General features: G+C 44.8%; 1 protein-coding gene across 2 annotated transcripts in view; it reads right to left on the bottom strand.

Moving 5' to 3' along the window:
- Positions 1 to 22,212, bottom strand: part of Dnase1l3 (deoxyribonuclease 1L3) — a 42,588-nt gene that overhangs the window by 5,941 nt on the left and 14,435 nt on the right. Inside the window, exons 1-7 of one of the 2 annotated variants that reach the window (XM_076544569.1) lie at positions 18,663 to 18,728; positions 18,182 to 18,404; positions 11,472 to 11,560; positions 8,346 to 8,435; positions 7,358 to 7,470; positions 6,056 to 6,168; positions 2,854 to 3,011 (exon numbers count right to left, since the gene is read on the bottom strand). In XM_076544569.1, coding sequence (XP_076400684.1) covers positions 2,854 to 3,011; positions 6,056 to 6,168; positions 7,358 to 7,470; positions 8,346 to 8,435; positions 11,472 to 11,560; positions 18,182 to 18,337 — 719 coding nt within the window. In that variant the 5' untranslated portion in view covers positions 18,338 to 18,404; positions 18,663 to 18,728. Of the gene's footprint in view, positions 1 to 2,853; positions 3,012 to 6,055; positions 6,169 to 7,357; positions 7,471 to 8,345; positions 8,436 to 11,471; positions 11,561 to 18,181; positions 18,405 to 18,662; positions 18,729 to 22,212 lie in introns of those variants that run through there. The other variant, XM_076544568.1, reaches the window with a different exon arrangement.

Raw genomic sequence — 22,212 nt, 5'->3', positions numbered from 1 at the left:
CTAAAGAAAACAAAACAAATTCAATAATAAACCCTATCTCAAGGCAATAAGACAGACATGTATCTCTGATCTCCTGGTGCATGCATCTGCATACTTACTTGCATTCACCAACACAGACAGACAGACAGACAGACAGACAGACACACACACACACACACACACACACACACACACACACACACACACGAATGTAATAGTTAAAAACAAAACAAAACAACAAAAAGCCTTTCCTCCACAAATTCCTTTTGGTTACAGTGTTTATCACAGCAACAGAAAAGAAAACCAGGAACTTCCCTAGAGGATGGCACCTACAGTTTCAAAGCAGAATCGGTCCCTGGAGTAGTCCTGTGATCACGGCTATAGCCCCAGCATGGCAGACGCAGGTGGTACAAGAACACACTTCACATATGGGCCACACCATACAGCAATGGTTTGCAGTATGAGAATGTTGCTTTCCTCTCAGCCCTTTTTCACTTAGTCCTGATTCTTTTTTGGCAAAAATCTCAGATAGGTGCTAACCTTCCTTGGACACCTTCCTAACTCCTCATTTTAACAAGAGGAGATTGGAGGAAAGTGAGACAAACTGCCCTCCCATGGCTCTGCCCTGAGCTTTTTCAGTTCTGAGTGGTGGTTTAGTTTCTGGGTTTTATCTGCTGGAGACCCCATAGCTGGCATGGTTGAGTGCCATCTGCCCAGTTTGGCTGAAGTCATTTGAGAATGGGAAGAGAGACCTGGGTGCTTGGGAGGCTGTAACTTCTCACCCTGGACTTCCACTTTTGAGGGTTGGAACAATAACAGCTAAAAAGGAAACTGCAGGCTCAGAAGCCCCAAGAGGAACAAAGGCAACCAGGAGATGGGTATAAAAGCCAGACCACAAGGCCTGAAAAGTAGACACACCAGGCCCATTGGCCTTTTTGAGCTCCCTCCTCAGCAGGCTGAGAGATGGGAACAGCAGGCACCGTGGGAAAACACTGAGGTTTCTCAATGTCTCCGTGGTTTCTGCTGTGGATGGTCCCTGATGGTCACACACTTCGGGCACCCACATTTCCCTCCTGACTGAGAGAACAAAGCGACAGTGCTTGAAAAAACTCCCAGGCATGGGGCTGGAGGATGGCTCAGCAGTTAAGAGCACTGACTGCTCTTCCAGAGGACCCAGGTTCAATACCCAGCACCGACATGGCAGCTAACAACTTTCTGGAATTCCATGATCTGATACCCTCTCACAGACACACATGCAGGCAAAACATCGATGCACATAAACTAAAAATAAATAAATTAAAAAAGAGAAGAAAAGAAAAAACCCCAGGGTAAGTTTAAGTGTACAATGACTGTCATTATTTAAACACATGCATCTGCATTTATGTATAGCAATAGTTTAAAAAGTATTCAAGTCAGGAGTGGTAGCTAATGCCTGTAATCCCAGCACTCAGGAGGCTGAGAAAGGAAGACCAAGAGTTCAAGATCATCCTGGGCTGAATAATGAGTCTGAAGCCAACCTGGGCTATATAACAAGACCCTGTCTTAAAATTAAAAATAAAATCAAAAGCTGGGTGGTGGTGGTGCATGCCTGTAATCCTAGCACTCAGGAGGCAAGTGCAGGAAGATCTGTGTGAGTTCAAGGTGAGCCTGGTCTATAGAGCAAGTTCCCGGACAGCCAGGGCTGTTACACAGAGAAAATCTGTCTCAACAACAACAACAACAACAACAACAACAACAAAAAAAAAAAAATCAAAGTGTAAATATTGTTGCATGAAATACTCTCATTTTAAAGTTTAAAGTTATTTATTTACTGGCTGATAAGGGACAGCTGCTCTGTTGGCCAGGTGTGGGGACAGAGACATGGCAGCCATGAAGGCCAGGGTGGGGACACTACAAACATGTGAGATCAGAGGACAGCTTTGTGAAACTGGATCTCTCCTTCCCACCTTTACGTGTGTTCTGGGAATCAAACTCAATTCACCATGCTTGTGTGGCAAGTGCCTTTACCTGCTGAGCCACCTCCCTTTACTTTCGCTTATCAAATAGCACCTGAGGATTATAAACATTTGCTCCAGATATACATTAAGGCGTCCATTTCAGCAGTGTTTATAACAGCAAGGCCTTGGTAACACTGAGGGGCCAGTGATGGAGGCAGGGTGACGAACTGTAGTATATGTTTGGGATAAAATTGGTGACAGCACAGGAATTATCTGTGGCCATTCTCACTTGGATGTTCTAGGTGTCATCTAAGAAAGTACAAATGTATTTAGCACTTGCCATGTGCCAGTCACTCTGTTAAAATTTTTTTTATGTGAGCTGGGCGACAGTGGCACACGCCTTTAATTGAAGCACTCAGGAGGGCAGAGCCAAGAGGATCTCTGTGAGTTTGAGGTCAGCCTGGTCTACAGAGTGAGATCCAGGACAGGCAACAAAACTACACAGAGAAACCTTTTCTCAGGAAAAAAAAAAAGTCTTATATGTCTTATTTCATTTAATCCTCATTATATCTCCAACTGAGGTACTATTTCTTGTTTTTTTGTTTGATTGTTTTTGTTTTTGTTTTTTGTTTTTTGTTTTTGAGACAGGGTTTTTCTGTGTAATAGTCTTGGCTGTCTTATAAACTATCTCTGTAGACAAGGCTGGCCTCGAACTCACAGAGATCTGCCTGCCTCTGCCTTCCACATACTAGGATTAAAGGCATGCACCACTACTGTCTGGCCTACCTTAGTTTATTATTGGAACCTGGGTGAAGGTATTGCTTATCTTTCCCAGGGAAGAAATTTTAGTAACAATCCTAAAATGGAACTGACTCTTTCTCCACCTGAAGGGTACAATGGTACCAATGGGGCCAGCAGCCTCTGCAGAGGTTTCTACCTGTCATAGGCACAGTTGGTGCTCTTCTTGACTGTGGTGTCCTCTTGATCCCCAATCAGCCAAACGAAGTGGGGGTCCATCCTCAAACGGATGTTCTTCCAGGCCTTCTTTGGGACATAGCTGCAGTCAGCGTTGAAGTCACCCATGAAGATGAAACTCTGAAAGGCATGTTTTAGAACCATCACCTGGCAAGCACTGGAATGCATGCCTTCATTCTCAACCACCGGCAATGACCCCACCTTCTATGCCCAGTGAAAAAAGAGGGTTGTTTGTTTGTTTCATTGGGTTTTCAAGACACAGTTTCTCTGTGTAGCCCTAGCTGTCCTAGACCTTGCTCTGTTGACCAGGCTAGCCTCAAACTCAGAAATCTGCCTCCCAAGTGCTGAAATTGAAGGCATGAGCCACCACCACTCAGCTACAAAGAGGTCTTTCATGACCTGGGCTGGATCCCTCCCAATACATTTTACTTGTTTCTTTTATATTTATTATTATTATTATTATTATTATCATTATTATTAGTGTGTGTGTGTGTGTGTGTGTGTGTGTGTGTGTGTGTGTGTGTGTGTGTGTGTGTGTGTGTAGGTTAGAGGACAACTTGCAGGCATGGGTTCTCTTCTGTCCTACTGTAGATTTCAGGGACATAACTTGGGGCATCAGGCTTGCATAGCAAATTCTTTTACTTACTGAACCATGTCACTGACCCATCCATTCCAATTTTAACTCCTGGCCCCAACACACTAGAATGTGACTATGTACAGAGTCTCATGTAACCCCGGCTGGCCTCAAACTAGCTATGTAGCCCAGGATGGCCTTGGACCCCTGATTCTCTTGTATTGGTCTCTTGATCTCTGTGCACTACTACATCCAGCTGGAGAATGGGACTTTAAAAATATAATTAAGGTAAAAATGAGGCCAGGTGGGTGGCCCCTTATGCAGGGGCAGGACTGGGGACTTGCTCAATGGTAGCATGTGTGCAAGTAAGAGGTCTTGGCTTTGATCCTCATCATGACAATAATAAATAAATGAATTTAAATAAGTGAAATGGGCATTAGACACAGAGGAAAGACAATGCAGAGACACCAGAAGAAGATGAGCATCTACAAGCCAATGACCCAGCTCCCATACACTGGCCTTGGCTCTACAGCCTCCAGAGCAGTGAGAAAGAGCCCAGAGTTACTTCATGCACCTGACTCTGGTGCACTGCTATGTCACTAGTGAACTCACAGAGTTTTCATCTTTATTTCCTTTTTAAGAGGGGAGAAAACAGGTTACAAGTGAGTCAGAGTTTTTGACAAGGATCTGGCAGTGAGAACAAGAAGTGGGAGAGAAGATGTTCACCCCACAATGCCATCCTGTTCTTAGTCACCCTATCTCTGAAATCTGTTGTGCACAGGTAGGCAAGAACACTGGAATCCAGCTAAGATATTCCCTCACAAAAATACTGCAGCAAATGTGAATGAATAACCATCTCAGTTCCTAAGAGGCAAAATTAACTCCAGTAGTGTGGTGATGGCTGCTTTGGTATCTTTCTGTGTCCTATTGTATGCACTGAGGTCAGAAACTAATTCCTATGAAAAAGCAATCCTTAGAGGGGGAAATTCCTAAAGGAGGCAGGCTGTAGAGTGACCTGCCTTTCTCTACCCTATACCACCAAGATTTGGAAGTGCACCATCCCCCACAGGCCATGGCAAGAGAATTTTAACTTTCCACAATACAGAGGAAGTATCTTACTTCCTTGTTTGGGATGATTGCTGACCTGAGAGTTTTTCTTGAGAATATTTCATTTTGATCTCTGCAATCAGAGTTTCCCTTGAGATTAAGGATGCCATCCCTAACCTATGTGCCCCAGCCAGCATGAAGTGATTTACCAAGCTCAGTTCACATGACTTGAAAGGACCATTAACCATAGCAGAAACAGTTAAGGGGGAATCAAGTGGCTGCTCTAGGCCACACAATAGGGAGGCTTAAGCAATATAGCCAAGGCCCAACCTCAGTCTGCCCTCCATCCAAAGTTTCTTCCCCAGATGCTCAATATATTCTTGCTAAATGTGTGGATTTCATCATTTATCTTGGAACTTAGAAATAAGCAGTAAAATGCAACCCTCACCTTCTCAATGGCCAATTCTGACCAGCTGTGTCCATACTTACTCATTTTGCACCTTGAATGGGGGAACTGAGGAGAAAGAGGGACTCTCAGCATCACATTCCGAAAGGAAAAAACAGGAATTTAGTAGGAGAGCCCTCTGAGCACTTCCACATTTGCCAGGTGCTTCCTCAAACACTCAGAGCCACAGATGGCAGCATCCCTATCTTCCAAGATGACTGTCTTGAGGAGTGAACATATAATTGCTTCTCCTTTCATGATCTTGCCACTTGCCTCTGAAACATTCCTGACCTGCTGGGCCTCACTGTTCTCAGTTGTAAATTGGGACTGATTAAAGACCTTGTGTGGTTGGTATACACTGCAGGTACACATGTGTGTGCGCTTGTGGGATTACTTAGTGTGTGCACGGTGCAGTACACATGTGTGTGCTTGTAGAAGCCAGAGTACAACCTTGGGTGCTGTCCTTAGGTACTGCTGCTTTCTCTTTTTGTGGTTGGATCTCTCACTGGCCTGGAACTTGCCAAGGAGGCTAAACTACCTAGCCATTGAGTCCCAGATATTTGCCTGCCTGTCTTCAGCACTGGGATTGTAAATTTGTACCAGCATGTCCAGCTCTCTCTCTCTCTCTCTCTCTCTCTCTCTCTCTCTCTCTCTCTCTCTCTCTCTCTCTCTCTCTCTCTCTCTCTTTCTGTTTGTGTCTTTGTGTGTTGATATGTTTGTTTCATTTTATAGTTTCTGGGAATTGAACTCAGGTCCAAATGCTTGCAGGGCAAGCACTTTAACAAATCAACCATCTCCCCAGCCCCTTGTTGGATGATTAAATTCACTTGTTCATGTGCAGTCTCAGTACCTAGGTACTGAGACTTAGTACCAAACAGTTAATAATACTGGCATCCATTAAAAATGCAGCAGAGCATGAATTCCTAAGACCCACAGGGACAGGCCCAGGTAGCTTTAGCAAGGATGTTCAGGGCTGAGGAAAAGCCTAAAATAAGGCTGTGCATCAGTAGTGGCTTGCATGTACTCTGTTCCCTCACCCTCATACTCAAATGATTGAGTGCTGCTTGATAGGAATGGGACAAGCACAAAGGTCCTCACCTCCACTTTCCATCGACGTTTCACATCCATGTAGACATCAACCAACTCATCCATCTCTTTAACAGAACTCTCAGGAGTTGTATGCAAGGGGACAACCACAAAGTCTTTGACAGCTGAAGAAGAACAAATAGGAGATGGCATGCTTCCCATTAAAGGCCACTAACTGTAGCTAGAGTTTTCCTGGTCCTGCCTGGCCCACGGTCAGGACAAATCTCTCTCACCTGCCAGTCCCACAGCTGCTCAGACCCAACCAAGTAAACACACAGAGACTTATATTACTTATAAACTGTATGGCCATGGCAGGCTTCTTGCTAACTATTCTTATATCTTAAATGAACCCATTTCTATTAATCTATAAGTTGCCACATGGCTTGTGGCTTACCGGTATCTTATGTGTTGGTACTCATGGCGGTGGCTGGCAGTGTCTCCTGACTCAGCCTTCCTATTCCCAGAATTCTCTTCTCTGCTTGTCCCACCTATACTTCCTGCCTGGCCACTGGCCAATCAGCATTTTATTTATACAGAGCAATATCCACAGCAACTAACACTGCCTGAAGAAGGCCCTTCTAAGAGACATTGCTGCATTGTGAGGGCATGGTAGAAGCTGGAGACAGAGGGTCCAGCCAGGGGCTGAGATTTCAATGCTCTTAGTGTCACAAGCCACTTGTTTTCAGGACAAGAAAGATTTTTTTCTCCGACCTGTGCTCTTTCCAGCTAAAAGGAAGCTGGTGAAGATGGTCCCTCCTGGCACTGTGGGTTCTCTCTTTCTTCTCTCTCCTTGCAGAGTTGGTTTTCTCATTTTATTATGTGGGTTCTAGGGACCTCACCTACTCTTTCTTTTTCAAATCTTCATTTTCTCTTGGTTTATTTGGAGCACTAAAAATTGTTCATGTTTTATGGCTATGCTATTCTTTCTAAAAGTAAATCCAGCCGGGTGGGGTGGCATATATCTGTAATCCTAAACTTGGGTAGCTGAGATGGAGGAATCAGGCATTTGAGGCCCACCTCAGCTACAAGAGAATGACTCAAAAATGAAAACATAACCTAGAGCAAATGAACAACTGTTACAGGGCCTTAGTGGCTGTTTTTGTTTACAGCCATCTTCTGGGACTGTAGATGTCCAAGGCATGGCTAAAGGCAGGATGGACACTTGGCATCTCTGCATTTTTTTTTCTTTTTTGGTATCTGCCTCCTCTGCTGCCTTAAACTCTGGGTCAGATTCTTTGCTGACATATTTGCCATTTAAGGAGGCAACAGGTCATAGTGACCTCAGGAGTAACTAATACAGGGTCGTGGTCTTACCAGTGAAGGGCGCCTGGAACCAAACCACAAAGGGCTCCCTGGAAAATACATCGATGTCTCCGTCCTGATAGTCATGGTAGAGGTATCTTGCCTTCACAGATACCAGCTTTTCTCTAGGAGAGAGAGAGAGAGAGAGAGAGAGAGAGAGAGAGAGAGAGAGAGAGAGAGAGAGAGAGAGAGAGAAGGATTTCCTCTCAACGAGTCCTTTAGTTGTGACTTCTGTAGCTTCCAGAGCAGGCTCAAGCTCTGGAGGGGGTTTCCCCTAAGAACAGGCAGAATCAGCTCTTGTCAATGAGTTGAGGGTCTGAGTTATACTTGCTGTATGGGGGGCACATCTGGTGAATGTTCAGACTTTAAACAGATTGACAGTGGGATTCTTCTGTTTGTGCTCAGATGAGCTGGGCCAGGACTTCCCAGAAGGATAAAGGACTGCTGCCCTAGCCAGTCCTTAGTTGTCACAAGCTGCTGTGTTTTCTAGTTAATGACTGAATCATTTTTTTGTGGCAGTTTCAGATGACATGTTTGAGACAGGGTCTCACCTCATATGGATCAGGCTGACTTTGTACTTGCCATGGTGCTTGAAGTCCAGGTCCTTTTACCTTCACCTTCCAGGTGGGATGAAAGGCCTGTGCTGCCACAGTGCCTGGAAGTGAATCAGGCTTTGCACATGCTAGGCAGGCAAGCGCTCCACTAACTGAGCTACATCTCCAGGACAGGAGTTTGACAGCAAAGATTCTGACTGGTGATGATAACTGCTTAGTGACAAGAATCAAATGTTTTTATTTTATTTGAGACAGGGTCTCAATTTGTAACTCTCACTAGCCTAGAACTATGTAGACCAGGCTGGTCAACGGCTCACAGAAATTGCCTGCCTCTGCCTTCCAAGTACTGGCATTAAAGGTATATTCTTCCATGCCAGGCCCAGGATCTATTTTTAAGGAAAATACAATACACATATTTGGGTTCAATTCAGACAGATCAAACTCACTTGTAGAGGAAGGCATACTGTTCTTTGTATGTGTTTCTTCCAAGTCGAGAACTAATCACGTAGTTGTATGTTGTGCTTCTCCGTGAATTTCTAGAAAACAAATTTTAGTGTGTTGTGAAAAATAAACATGTCTCTGCTGCATCTGCCCCCACCCCAATCCCCACCCCTGCCTCCACATCCCCAGTGCTGGCATATAGTACCACATCCTTCCTTCTTTCCTTCCTTCCTTCCTTCCTTCCTTCCTTCCTTCCTTCCTTCCTTCCTTCTTCCTTCCTACTTCCTTCCTTCCTTCCTACTTCCTTCCTTCCTTCCTTCCTACTTCCTTCCTTCCTACTTCCTTCCTTCCTTCCTTCCTTCCTTCCTTCCTTCCTTCCTTCCTTCCTTCCTTCTTCCTTCCTTTCTTTTTAAGTTCCCTGGAGCTAGAATTACAGACAATTACTAGGAATTGAACTCAGGTCCTCTGGAAGAGCAGTCAATACTTTTAACCACTGAACTATTTCTCCAGCCCCAAGACAGGCTTTCTCTTTATAGCCCTGGCTGTCCTGGAACTCGATCTGTAGACCAGACTGGCCTTCACAGAAATCTGCCTGCCTCTGCCTCTAGAGTGCTGAGATTAAAGGAATGCACTACCACTTACTGTGTGATTTAATAAACACAAGGCTAGGATTTGAAGCCAGACTTTTCCACTTCAGACCCCACAAACTTCAACCTGCTTCTGTGGGAATCAAAGAGACCAGAAATGACCTGGGCAGAATCAGAAATTCCTGGTTTTAGTCTTCAGTATGGCCTAACAGGTAAAAGTGCTCCCGGCCAAACCTAACAGTTTGAGTTTAGTCTCCAGCACCCAAAGAGAGGAAAGAGAGATCTGACACCTGCAAGTTGTTCTTTGACCTCTACATGCGCTCGCGCGCGCGCACACGCGCGCGCGCTGGGAACAGGCTCAAATGTTCTGGGGCTGATTTCATACAATTAACTATTTATTCCTGGGGTGTAGAGCTTCATGATGTGGGGAGGAGGAGGGCAGCAGACTATCCCTGGTCAGGGAAACCTGGCCCTCTCTGGGAATGTGTCAAGTCTGCCAATAACCTACTCTAGCTAGCCCTGCACTCTTTCCTTTCATCTGCCTCTATAAGGACTGGGGCCTGATTAATACTTGTCTGTATTGTGGTCAGTTGGGAAAGACAGAGGGGCTGACTTAGGGACCAACTTAAATTCTACAGAAATTTCTGGGGTTTCCAATGTGTGCGCTAAGCCTGACCCAACCGTGGGAGCCTAGGAGTGAGTGACAGACCTTGCTAGATGTTCAGTTGGAAGGCTGGCCCTCTGCTAACTCTAGCTTGATGAGTCTTGAGGTGGTATATTGCTTTAGAACTTCACTGTGAAGAAACTCAGATCCTCTCCTGCTTTACAGAGGACAAAGGTGTGCTTGAGGCTGCAAAATATGTACAGCATGATCTTAGCATGTGTGCGGCAGTGAGTTCATCCAACTGAGAGAGCAGTGGGGGTGGGGCATTTTTGTTTTTTGTTCTCAGCTCAGTCTAGGCAGGTTGTGGGTGAGGGCATTGAGATGCATCATCTCCAGACTGGCCCCAGACTGGCTGTGGGGAGAAGGCTGGAGTCCACTTCTCCCTTGGCCCCTTACACTCCTGAAAACTTGCTTGAAGACTGAAGGGGCTGAGATAGGGCCCAGGTCCAAAGGTAGGTGTGATGAGCAGGCCTCCTCCCAGGATGTGCTGCCTTGACACAGACCCCAAAGCAGCAGGCCAACTGACCATGACCTGAAACCCCCAAAACAGTGAGCAAATGCAACCTTTCCTCTTTTTAGATGTGTCTCTCAGGTATTTTATCACGGCAATGGAAAGCTGATGAACATGGTAGCTTGCTGATCATTCAGAAGGAATATAAATCATGAGTATTAGCCAGTGTCATTTAAAACCATTGGAAGATACCTGGGCCCAAGACCCCCCAAGAGATCACCAGAGACACAAACTCACCAAAATGCAAAAGCAAGGTTTATTGGAGCAGTTCAAACTGTGGCAGCAACCTCGGTCGAGTACCTCGACACAGGGGAGGCTAGAGAAGGTCTCTGCCCTTTTGCAAGCTCAGGTTTTAAAGGCAAAACCCACAAGGTTGCATCATTTAGGGGTGCTAATACAGGTACAATTATGATTGGCTCAAGTTTTAGCGGCTTTCTAGAATTTCCTTGTTATCTTATTTTGTAGTTTTAACCAGTTGTTTGTCAAACTTTATAGACTACCTCTGGCATTGGGGCATTCTGTTGTTAATCAATTGTTACCAGATAGTCCTTCAAACATCCTGACTTTGTACTTTGACCATCTCTGGCACTGGGGCATTCTATGGTTAATCAGTTGTTATCAGATGGCTCTTCAAACATCCTGACTTTGTCCTGGGACCTATGTCAGCAGCTCTGAGAATTTTGAAATTCAGACCTGTTTCAAACTGGGGTGAGGGGCTTCCTTGAAATAGGGTTGCTTTGGTTCTCCAGATACTGCTTTTTGTTTCCATTAGTTTTCAAACTATAAAATCAACTTGTTCTGGTGGTAAAACACTCAAATTATATAGAAGTACTGAAACAAAGAAGGTCTCCTATTCTTTAACTGACCTAGCTCCACATTGGCTTTTTAACTTATCTCCCAGAAGTAACTGTTAACAATCCTTTGCTCACCCTCCCACATTTCTCCTGTGATGATCCAGACAACCCCTCTCCCAGTATTCATATGAAAAGTAACATGGTGACCTGAACTCATTGTTTCTGATACATTGTAGCCATCTTTCCAGGCTGGAATATTTAGCTGTATAATATTACAACCTGGGGTTCATTGTGACTTTCCTGAAGGCTTCTCCTGTCCTCTCTGTTCCTTCTTTACATTAGCTCATTACTCCTTTCTCTTTCCTGTCCCAATCCTTCGCCTTTTTGCTCTTTTCACTCTGTCATATTAAAATCAGCCAAGTTTACATTCACAGTATGAGCCCACTGGGTCCTGGCCACGTGGCCTAGTGGTTAGAGTAAATGCCAGCATCAACTGGTTTCTACTGCCCTGTGATTTGTTGGGTGCCCTTGCACATGACTTAAGTTCTCTGGGCCCCATGCCTCTCCCTATTTACCCATTCAGCTTCTCCATCAGCATGGGGCAGATGTTGTTGCTGCTGTCCTTTATTTCCATCAGGAGTATAAGGTCACAGCGTTTGATGATCTGCAAAGAGAGAATTTCCAAGACTTGAGGCTGTTTACTGTAAATCACAAAACCTTTCATCAGGCACTTGCTGGGCTCCACTGTCAGATGCTTGCTAACAGAACTAAATCTCTTCCTGAACTAAAAGAGGACTTCCTGAGGGCAGCCCTTTGTTGATGTTTGCTGTTGTTTTGAGATGGGGACTCATTGCTTAGGCTGGTGCCAAACTCTAGGGCTGAAATAATCCTCCTGACTCAGTCCTAAGTAACTAGGATTTCAGGGGTGCATCATGTACCCAGTGGTTTGGTTGCTGTTGTTCTTTAATTTATTTTCTGTCCATTTTAATTTTTTAAATGATTTTTTTTTTAATTTGAGGCAGGATCTCACTATATAGCCCTGACTGGCCTGGAACTCAGAGATCTGCCTGCCTCTGTCTCCAGAGTGCTGGAATTAAAGGTGTGCACCACCATACCCAGTTGGTATGTCTATCTTAAGGATGAGGAGACTGAAGATCAGACAATGTCAAGCATATTACCCAACCATGCAGCTAGAAAGTAGCCACATTGGCATCTGAACATAAGCAACCAACCAGAGCCCTAACCATGATGCTCCCACACATCCTACAGCTTGGGTTTGCTTGAGTGATTATTATAGTGGTGAAAGCAATAAATACCTGTTAACCCTTTAATGAGTAAAGGTACTAGGCTGAGTGTTAGAGATATTAAGAGGCATAATTACAGTGATAATAACCATAAGAGCTATTGTTATTGTGAACCTACTTCACAACAACACTAAGAGAGGGATATGATGGCTGACCCCTTAAATCTAGATGGTAACTAAACTCAGAGGAGTTTAGCAATTATCCAAAAGTCACACAGTCAGTACAGGTGGGGAAGCCAGGATCCTAGCTCAAGTTCTGCAGGTTTTACTATGTTCAGCCATTAAAATACAGTCACTGAGAGTCCCTGAGTCTAATTGAAGAAGAAGGTATAATGGAGGGAAAGTAGAGTTTGTGCTAAGTAAAAGTCACAAGCCATGGATATGCTGGACGTGTTGGGGAATAATTAATTGCTTCTGTCAGAAGATCAGGGAAGGCTCCTGGGAAGAGATAGCCTTTAGTCCCTGAAAGGTTAGAAATAAATCAGTAGGAGAAAAAAATACAAGAGACACTTTGTCAGAGTGAGCTGCAATCAGGGAGCAGAAAGAGCTCACACCCCTTGATGACCATGTGGCTCTGAATAGTGGGATGCTGGTGACTCAGTGCCATAGGATGTGTCCATTGAGAATGAAGCATCTCCAAGGTTAGTTTTGTTCTCAAACACAGCATTAACATCATGGAGTGCCACTGGGCCTCTATTTCCAGAGAATCTCCAGTTCCGTTGCTGCAGGGTGGAGTCCAGGTTCCCCAGGACCAGCCTTTAAGGAGCTGGGGACTGAGGACTGACTAGTCAGGAAGCCTGGATTCTAGGTGAAACCCACAGCATTGGCCACGCAGGACCAGGAGCCTTGTGCTGTGGCTCAAGCCAGCCTGCTGGTTAGTCACTGGAAACTACCAGACCTTTCTAGAAGTGACTTTAAAATGCACACATTCAGTGGGTGTAAGGCATACACATTTAAGCCCAGCATGGAGAGGCAAAGGCAGGCAGATCTGTGTGAGTTCAAGGCCAGCCTGGACTACATAGTGATACTCTGTCTCGAAACACAAAGACAAACAAATGTACACACTCTTTGTTTCAATTTTCCCACTGTGATCCTTTACAATGGTAATAAGATGGTGAGAGTTTAGGGCAATGCCAGCTATGTAGGTGGTCAGAAGTAGATCATTATTTCTAAGGCCCAGTGGTTGAGTACCTACTACACTAGACCAGGAGTTTCACATTTGTATTTAATATTACCACATAGTTGCCAGGCGGTAGTGGCGCACGCCTTTAATCCCAGCACTCAGGAGGCAGAGCCAGGTGGATCTCTGTGAGTTCGAGGCCAGCCTGGGCTACCCAGTGAGTTCCAGAAAAGGCGCAAAGCTACACAGAGAAACTCTGTCTCGAAAAAAAAAAAATTACCACATAGTCAGCATTCTGGGTGTGAGTGAGTGTGTGTGTGTGTGTGTGTGTGTGTGTGTGTGTGTGTGTGTGTGTATAGGGAGATGGGCACATATGTTTGTGGGTGTGGATATACCTATATATGTGAGGACATGTGAAAACCAGAGGTCAACCTTAGGAGCCTTCAATCTTGTTTGTTTGTTTTTTGTTTTTTGTTTTTGTTTTTTTGAGACAAGTTTCTCATTAGGACCTGCCTTGAAAATTAGGCTAGACTGGCTGAAAAATAAGCCCCAGCAATCCCAGTCTCTGCCTCCTCAGCACCAGGATGACAAGTGTGTACCATCACGCTTGGCCTTTTCACATGGGGGAGTCAAAGTCAGTCTCTTTCTTGGTCAGCCAACATCTTACTTTAAACATCTCCCTAGCCTTGTCCTTCTTGATCACTGAGAAAGCCAATGCTTTGAGTGCTGGAGCGACTTCGCTGGTCTTCATAGGTAGCTGGGAAGAGCAAGGGTCAATCCTGACTATGTAAACTAGGTGTCTCTCCCACTCTTCTACACTAGTCAGACCACATCAGCGACAATGTTGTCAGCATTTTGTCATCACTCTGCCCTTCACTAGCATAGGTAGAGCATGAAGGAAGCCGCCTGCCCATCTTGTGTTTGCCTTTCCAATCATTTGTAGTTTCTGACACTAAGCCAGGCCTGGGTGAGTCTCCTGTGTTTCTCATTTTACAGCCTCCTGAACAGAGTTTGTTCATCCATCAAGTCTAATGGGAGTGTAGGGTAAAAGGGCCAGCCAAAGAAACCCACCCTGGCCCTAAAACCAGAGCCGGTGAAAGAAACACATCTTGGCCCTGAAACCATCACTAGTCAAAGAAATATACCCTGGCCCTGAAACTAGAGCCAAAAGGCTAAAAAGGGCCAATGAAAGAAACATACTTTGGCTCTGAAACCATTGCCAAATCTGTCCCCAACCAAAACTAACCAATCTCTGATCATGAAATCTAGCCTATCTGAGCTTGTCCAAGCTCAAGGGGATCGAAATCTGACCAATTCCCTCCCTGAAAATCTTCTCCCTGGAAAAAGTCTGCCCCTAAGAAGCCCTAATGTAAGCCCTGTGCCTGTTCAGTTGGCAGCTGTCCCTTTTCACCCTGGATGCGGTAGCCACTCTCTTGGACTCCTTCTTCCCAAATATCTTTTGAAAGAGTTTTAGGTGAAGACCTTCTTTCACCAGCATGGAGCAGAATCTCTGCTGGGAAACTCCCTTACGGGGCGTGGAGCAGAAGAAGCAACTGATACCTCCCCTGGGAAACTCCCTTGGGGAGCCGAGCAGAGCTCAACTGCAATGGCTCTCTCAGAGAGGAACATGATTGCCATATCCTGTGGGGAGATTATCCCCCACTGGAACCCAGCTTCACGTATAGCCTGACTTCTCAACAAGTCAGGATACCTTTTTATCCAGTGCTGTAACACTTGCAGGGAGAGCCTGACTTCCAACAGTCTGAATTATCTTTCCTTCTGGAGCTGTAACATTTGGAGGGAGAGCCTGTGCCAGACACTCCAAGGCACTGGGGATGGAATGGTGGATGGGGGCAGCTTGTCACCCTTCTCAGGCTCTAGAGTTCATGATAATCATTGTTTTCTGCAGGGCTATGTGTTGAGTCCTTAACAGGTGGAATTCAGTTCAACCTCATAATCGTCCTTGTTATCATATCCATTCTACAGATGGGACAACTGGAGCTCAGAGAGTAAGCCAGTGTGGTGAAGCACATAAGTGGTGGAGAAGTGAATTGAACCCTAGGTCTTCCCCATCATGTTATGTTGTTTCCTGTATCAGGTAGGGTTTTGTGAGTCTCTCTCTATCCAAGATCTTTCTAGACCTCTCCAGACTGTCCCTTCCCTCTCCCTCAGAGCACCAATGACACCCCTTATCTGGATTCTGTCCACACTAGCCATGCTCAGTCCTTCATAGGCTCTTGCTCTCAGAAGTTTTGGCAGTACAGTGCATAGCATACCTGCCCTCCAGACTGTGGTTTCATTCTGTGAGTAGGTGGGAATTTGGCACTAATGAAAGCTTAAAGGGTCCAGAACTTGGTTCTGAAAGGGCCACCTGGGAGTCTCTTCCCAAGGAACAGAAACCAGAAGAAACATGTTTTTTCCCTCAGCCTCTGCCCTTTTGAGGATTCAGACTTGCAGATTCTTGTCTGAGAAAAACTTCCCAGAGATAGCAAGGAAACTGGAAACCAGTATCAGGTGGAGATTCAGGGCTCAGCAGTCCTTGGTAAACAAGGAAAAGGGATGTCAACAGGAAATTTGGCTGTGCTCTCAGGAAAGGGAATCTGAGCCCTGGCTTACACTTGCTCTATGCCAATGGGTCACACAAGCTCTTGGCATGCTAATCTTCTTGGCTATTGAGTGTAGTGGCCAAGAAGGGGGTCTGTAATACAGATGTCCTATTGCTCACATTCCCTTGGTGTTCAACTTACTAACACTCACTGAACCTTGGAGTAACCAACTATACAGAGGCCTATAAGAGCTATGAAGACCAAATCAGCAGATGGAACTTGACTCAGTTGGTAGAATTCTTGCCTAGTATGCACAAAGCCCTATGCTCAGTCTCCAGGACTTCATAAACCATATATGATAGCACATGCCTTTAATCCCAGCATTCAGGAAGTAGAGGCAGGGGGATCAGAAATTCAAGGTCATCCTTGGCTACATAGGGAGTTTGAACAGCACAGGCCTCATGAGAAATGATGGTAATGGTCTTCTGAAACACAACTTGTAGTGTTACACAATACCCTTCTCATGGTACATTTACATCACTAAACTGGATGTTTTCCTACTTGGGTTGTTTGCATTCTTTTAGTGGCAAATGTGTCTTTCTCTTTGATCCACACAAGCCCTACTAACTATTCTGATTGAGCACCAGGTTTTTGGGGTCAACCACCACTGCTCTGTGAGACAGCTCTGATAGTTTCTAGGGGATTGGCTTCTGTTTGCAGAATGGCTTTATGATAATGGGACAAAGTCTTGACAAAGGCTTTAGTCATACTTGGTGGGATTCACAGCTCAGGGGAGATGCTGTATAGAGGAACAGAATCACCAGAGTACAAAAAATACAGCCCTCAAGAGTGTGGCAACATTTCCGGGGATGAATAAGTTAGGAATGTAGATAGACACTTTGGTCCCCAGGCTCCACTGGGCCACATGTGAAGAAGTTGGGAAATAGTTTTCTTGCATGTGAGATTTCTCCATTAAGCCATAGTGTCAGGATTCCCACAGGCTTGGCATGTAAAACTACAACATCTAAAGGTACTTGGGTATCATCTAAAAAACAGAGTCACCTAGAGCCCACGGCTATCTTGGCAAGAGCGAGCAAGTCTCCTGCTTATACCCCCCTGCCCAACAGTAGTGTAACGTGGTCCTCATCTTGGCTCCACTGGGCTTCACTCACCAGCCTTACCAGCCATTCCGTGGGAGAGCCCACTCTAATGTGAAGAGCATCAGGAAGAGATGGGATCTTGAGCTCCTCAGGTGATAGATAGATGGGATCTGAGCCCAGGGCTGCTGGCATTTTCACTACACACAGGGGCCTCTTTTGTTGGTGTGTGTGTGTGTGTGTGTGTGTGTGTGTGTGTGTGTGTGTGTGTGTGTGTGAAGATAGGGTCTCATGTATACCAGGCTGACCTTTAATTTGCTATATAGCCAAGGATGATCTTGAACTTTTGATCCTCTTATCTTACATCCCTAGTACTAAAGTTACAGGTTCATGCAATGCTGAGAATGGAACTCTGGACTTCAAAATCTTAAGCAAGCACTCTACCAACTGAAGTACATCACTAATCCTGCTAGTTTTTGTTTGTTTGTTTGTTTGTTTGTTTGTTTGTTTTTAAGTAATAGCCACCCCACCAGAGTCCAAGTATCAAAAATAAATCAGCCCATTGGACAGAGAGTCAACTGGCTCCAGAGAAATATAAGCAGCTTCCCCAGACATTGGTCATATTACCCAAGAACAGCAATATCCACAAGCAGAGAAAGTGCAGAATTGAGAGTTGGGAGAAGAATGAAGGGATGAAAGGAGAGAGATAGGGAGGGAAGGAAGAAGACAAGAAGATAGAGAAAGCATGTTTTGCCAATGATTATAAAGATAAAGTGGACAAGGCTTTACCAGTTCCCTCAATGCCCCTCCCTGGAGCTACCCAGTGTCACATCACCCTTCTGAGTTCATCTTCTCCACAAGGGGAACAATAGTCCTTGCTCATAAAGTTGGCAAATGAGATCATGTATTTATAGTGCCTGACACAGGCATTCAGTATGTTCAATTAAAACCATCAGAACAGCAGCTCATACCTGGAACTGACTGCTAGGCAGACTCTGGAAAAACCGTCATGTTTACCTGCTCAGTAGTCTTGCAACAACCTTGTGGGAGACATAGAACCACCCAGTCTGAAGACATGACAGAAAGCACCAACACTGAGGTGGTTATTGCAATGGTGGTTACTGCTGTCCCTACCTCACCCAGAGGGCAAATTTCAAGTCCCTTGAGTCTGAAGCTGGAGGGAAGGTATAGGGGTAATCAGGACATGAGCACAACTCACCTTCACAATGACATCCATGGCATTGTGGTTTTCCTTCTTGCTCTCTCCAAAGGATCTCACATTGAAGGAGCAGAGCCTCAGGGCCAGGACATCATGGAGGACAAGGGAGAAGAGCAGCAAGGAGGCCAGGCTCAAGAAAGCTGGGTGTGAGGACATCTTTGCACTCCAGGGACTTCCGTCTGGATGAAGAGACAGCTCCCGGCTCACTGACTTATAAAGCCTGCTGATAACAGGAATTACTGGATCAGTTCAGGCCACTTTCACTTCTCTAAGGAACTCGTGATCGTGGGTTTCAATCCCCAAGGAAATGAAGACAATGTGTTGGCCTTTAGAGAATCCCCTGTTTTCATTGTCTTTGTAAGGAAAGTGGCATGCTTAATTTAGGCACCAGCCTCCTTAAAGTCAGTCATAATCTCAGTGGGTAGGGGTGTAAGTGGGGGGTCAGTTCTGATCTCTGGACATGTCTCCTGTGGTAGCTTACCATGGGCCTTTTTCTGACAGTTTATGAACTTAGAAGTGTCCACACAGAGGGCACTGGGCTGGAGAAGCCATCTGCTGAGGGAATAAAGATTTGTTGAATAACTGCTTCAGGACACATCTATGCAGTGGCTCTTTAGCCATCTCCACAGGTGTGTAAGGTCAGGTTCAGTTTGAATGAAATGAAGCAAAGGATACCTTGAAATCTGAGGAAGGCAAGATGGAGATCCCATGAAGAACAGGCTGAGTCCCTCAGAAGCAGCAGAAAGAAACAAGATGCCTGAAGTAAAGTCCCCATGATGGGCAGGGATGGCCGCACCACCCAAACAGGTGTTTCCAGTGGCTGCTGCTGCTGCTGCTGCTGTGTGGGAATGAGTAAGCAGCGTGGCATAATCTTGTAATGTGCACAGCTTAGTCACCACAGTTCACCAGCATCCTTGGGTGTGGGGTGAGGAGGGAGCACCAGTTAAGATTGTGTAATTCTCAAAAAATTCACCTGTGTAAACTGAAGTGCCCAGAAAGAAAGCCACACCCACGTTACAGATTCTATAAAGCTGATTGACTAATAGACCTGCTGTGTCTGGAGTCAAGTTATCTTGCAGCCATCTTTAGTGCTCTTTAAAGGCCATTTATTGCCAGCTTCTGTGCGTGGCTTATCATCCTTGTGACAACTAGGTAAAATCCTTTTGGAATACATAAGCACAACCCTATCTCCACTAACCCAGAATCCAAGAATGTCATCAGATAGCAGCTGAGGCCAATAACATGGATTTTCCTGATTTGTTGAAACTACCTACCCTGTATTCCCACCAATATTTCTTTTGTTTTGTTCCTATAAAAACATACTATGAGGCTGGAGAGATGGCTCAGCAGTTAAGAGCACTGGCTACTCTTCCAGAGGTCCTGAGTTCAATTCCCAGCAACCACATGGTGGTTTACAACCATCTATAGAGGGATCTGGTGCTCTCTTCTAGAAAAAAAAAGCCATAAATACTGATAGAGCATTCATATACGTAAAATAAATAAATAATCTTAAAATTTTTTAAGAAGAAAAAAAATCCTAAAACTGGGAGCTAGAGAGATGGCCCAGCAGTTAAGAGCACTGGATGATTTTCCAGAGGACCATCGGTTTCAATTCCCAGCACCCACATGGCTACTCACCATGGTCTGTAACTCCAGTTCTAGGGGATCTAACACCCTCTTCTGACCTCCACAGACACCAGACATGCACATGGTACACATGTCCATGCAGACAAAACACTCATACACATTAGTTAGTTAGTTAGTTAGTTAGTTAGTTAGTTAGTTAGTTAAAACTTTAAAAAATCCTAAAACTTGTTATCATGTTGGGACACAATGTTTGGAGAAACCCAAATCTGTGCTTCTAGGTCATGTCACTCATATTTGGTTCTCATATTCCCTTTGCAATGAGAGCTATATTTTTGCAGGCACCTTTGTACCAGCTGGTGAAACAGGCTTTCAATCCCACATGACAACTTCAACACAGGGCTGTGCTTGAACTTGAAGAAAATTACCATATGAAGGGAAAACCCAAGTGATATGCCTTCAAAATTCTTTCTCATTTTCTGAGATAGGGTCTCTAGCTCAGGCTGACCTCAAACTTCCTAAGTAGACAAGAATAACCTTGAACTTCTGATCCTTCTGCCTCCACCTCCTGAGAACTACCACTCCCCATTTATGCACTTTTGGAGGTCAAACCCAGGGCCTCATGTGTGCTAGGTGAGCATCCAACCAACCGAACAACTTCTCCAGCCCTTTCTGTCTTTGACAGAAAGACCATATTCTTTGGTAGGGCCTTGTGGAACCAGCTCCCAGTTTTTGAAGGGTTCTTAGGTGAAGGAGAGAGGAATGAGAAAATATCAGATAGAAAGAGAGATCTAGGCAACAAGAAGAAAGACAGAAACACCAGATAGCTTCAGGAGGGCCTAGATCAATATTCAACAGCCTCATCCTTTATTGAAAAGGGCTTTATAAAATATGCCAAGCAAGCTCAGATTCTCTGACTCTGAGCTTCCACAGGTCCCCCTCTTAACAATTTAAATCTCAAATGAGGGCACAGAGCCTAACTCTATGCAGCTCTGAATCAGCTTTCCACTAAGAGCTTGCAAGTAACTGGAATAATCATAGCAATATACCCATTTCCCATGGCTGTCATACCTCCTAATAAAGTAGAGGATGATAAAGATAGAGTGGCCTTTTTAAATGGGTCTAAGATGTCTATAGCAGTCTTAGCTGCATGAAGCCCTTTTTTAAATCAATAAACTCCAGATGCAACTACATCAAACCTAAAGAACTCCTTAGCATCACCATACCATGGTCCATCAATGAATGAATAGTACTGTACACAATTACAATTCCTATAAATTTACATCCAAAGAACTCAATAGAACTATTTTCACTTAACAAACTTTAGCAAACATCCAAAAGCAATTTCTTAATAGAACCCTTTGCATTTCTTGTTAACAAAACATAAGGTACATTGACACAAGTTAACATTAATCCACTCAAAGGACAAGAAAAAATTTTTTCAAAAAGATTAAAGTGACTGAAGAATATTAACTCCCCCTTTTCTTTATAATTTTTTAAGCTTCATCTTGAGCCTGGGTAGAAAAAACAAATTTCTCCATTTCTACACAATACCAATTCCATTTCTATACAAACAGTTTGTGAGTCACCACAGTTAATAAAGTATATATGCATACACAAAAGAATTCATAAGTCATCATAGTTAATAATGTATATAGGTGAAATCAAAATTGTCCCATTTCTGAGATTTGCAAAAGTTAAAAAAATCAGTTCTAATACCAGTCCCAAAGTTCAACTGACATCCCAAGATCAGAGCCTGAAGTCTTTATAGAACAGTCCAAGTTGTAATAACTCTTAGGCAAACAGTTCCAAATATGAGGAGTCTCATTACCAAAATTCATTGCAACTGCCCTGAATGAAACAACTCAACTCAGTTCAAACAAGCGTCTCTGAAGCCCCAATCTCAGCCACAGAGGCACCTGCAGTTAGCTTTCCCCTAGCTAAAAACCACTCCAGGGCAAAAGCTGAGGAGGACCTCGTCACACAGCCAGCCTGAACCACCAGCAAACAAACTGCACAGCTTTTTTTTTTTTTTTTTTTACCATCCCAGTCTGTCTGCACCTCCTGTCTCCAGGCCTGCCCACCTAGAGACCCTGACATCCTGAGGCCCTGACTTAGACCTCTCTTGTGCTTCTTAGTTCATGGCTGAATGCTACCCAGCTGCTATGGGCTTCAGTTCTCAAGCAGCCCTTCCGGCATGGGAGGAAATTTGGCCATGGCCTGTTGCAGCCGCTGTACCCTGGCTTCATTACCTGCTTTGCTGGGAGTCTTCTGAGAGCACTGTCCTGCTTGCATGGCCAAATGCCACCTCAGGGTAGCTGCATCTCTGTTGCTCGGAGCTTGGGCTGCATCAGTCTCAGCTGCACATCTGGCTGGCTGCTTCTGTTCTTGCCACTGATGCTGCTTCTCTGCCCCGGGCAGCAATCTCTCCACAGGGCTTCTGCTGC

The sequence above is a fragment of the Peromyscus maniculatus genome, chromosome 9 (assembly GCF_049852395.1).
Source record: "Peromyscus maniculatus bairdii isolate BWxNUB_F1_BW_parent chromosome 9, HU_Pman_BW_mat_3.1, whole genome shotgun sequence".
In the NCBI taxonomy this organism is placed as follows: Eukaryota; Metazoa; Chordata; class Mammalia; order Rodentia; family Cricetidae; genus Peromyscus; species Peromyscus maniculatus.
This window is presented reverse-complemented; position numbering and strand designations above follow the sequence as displayed.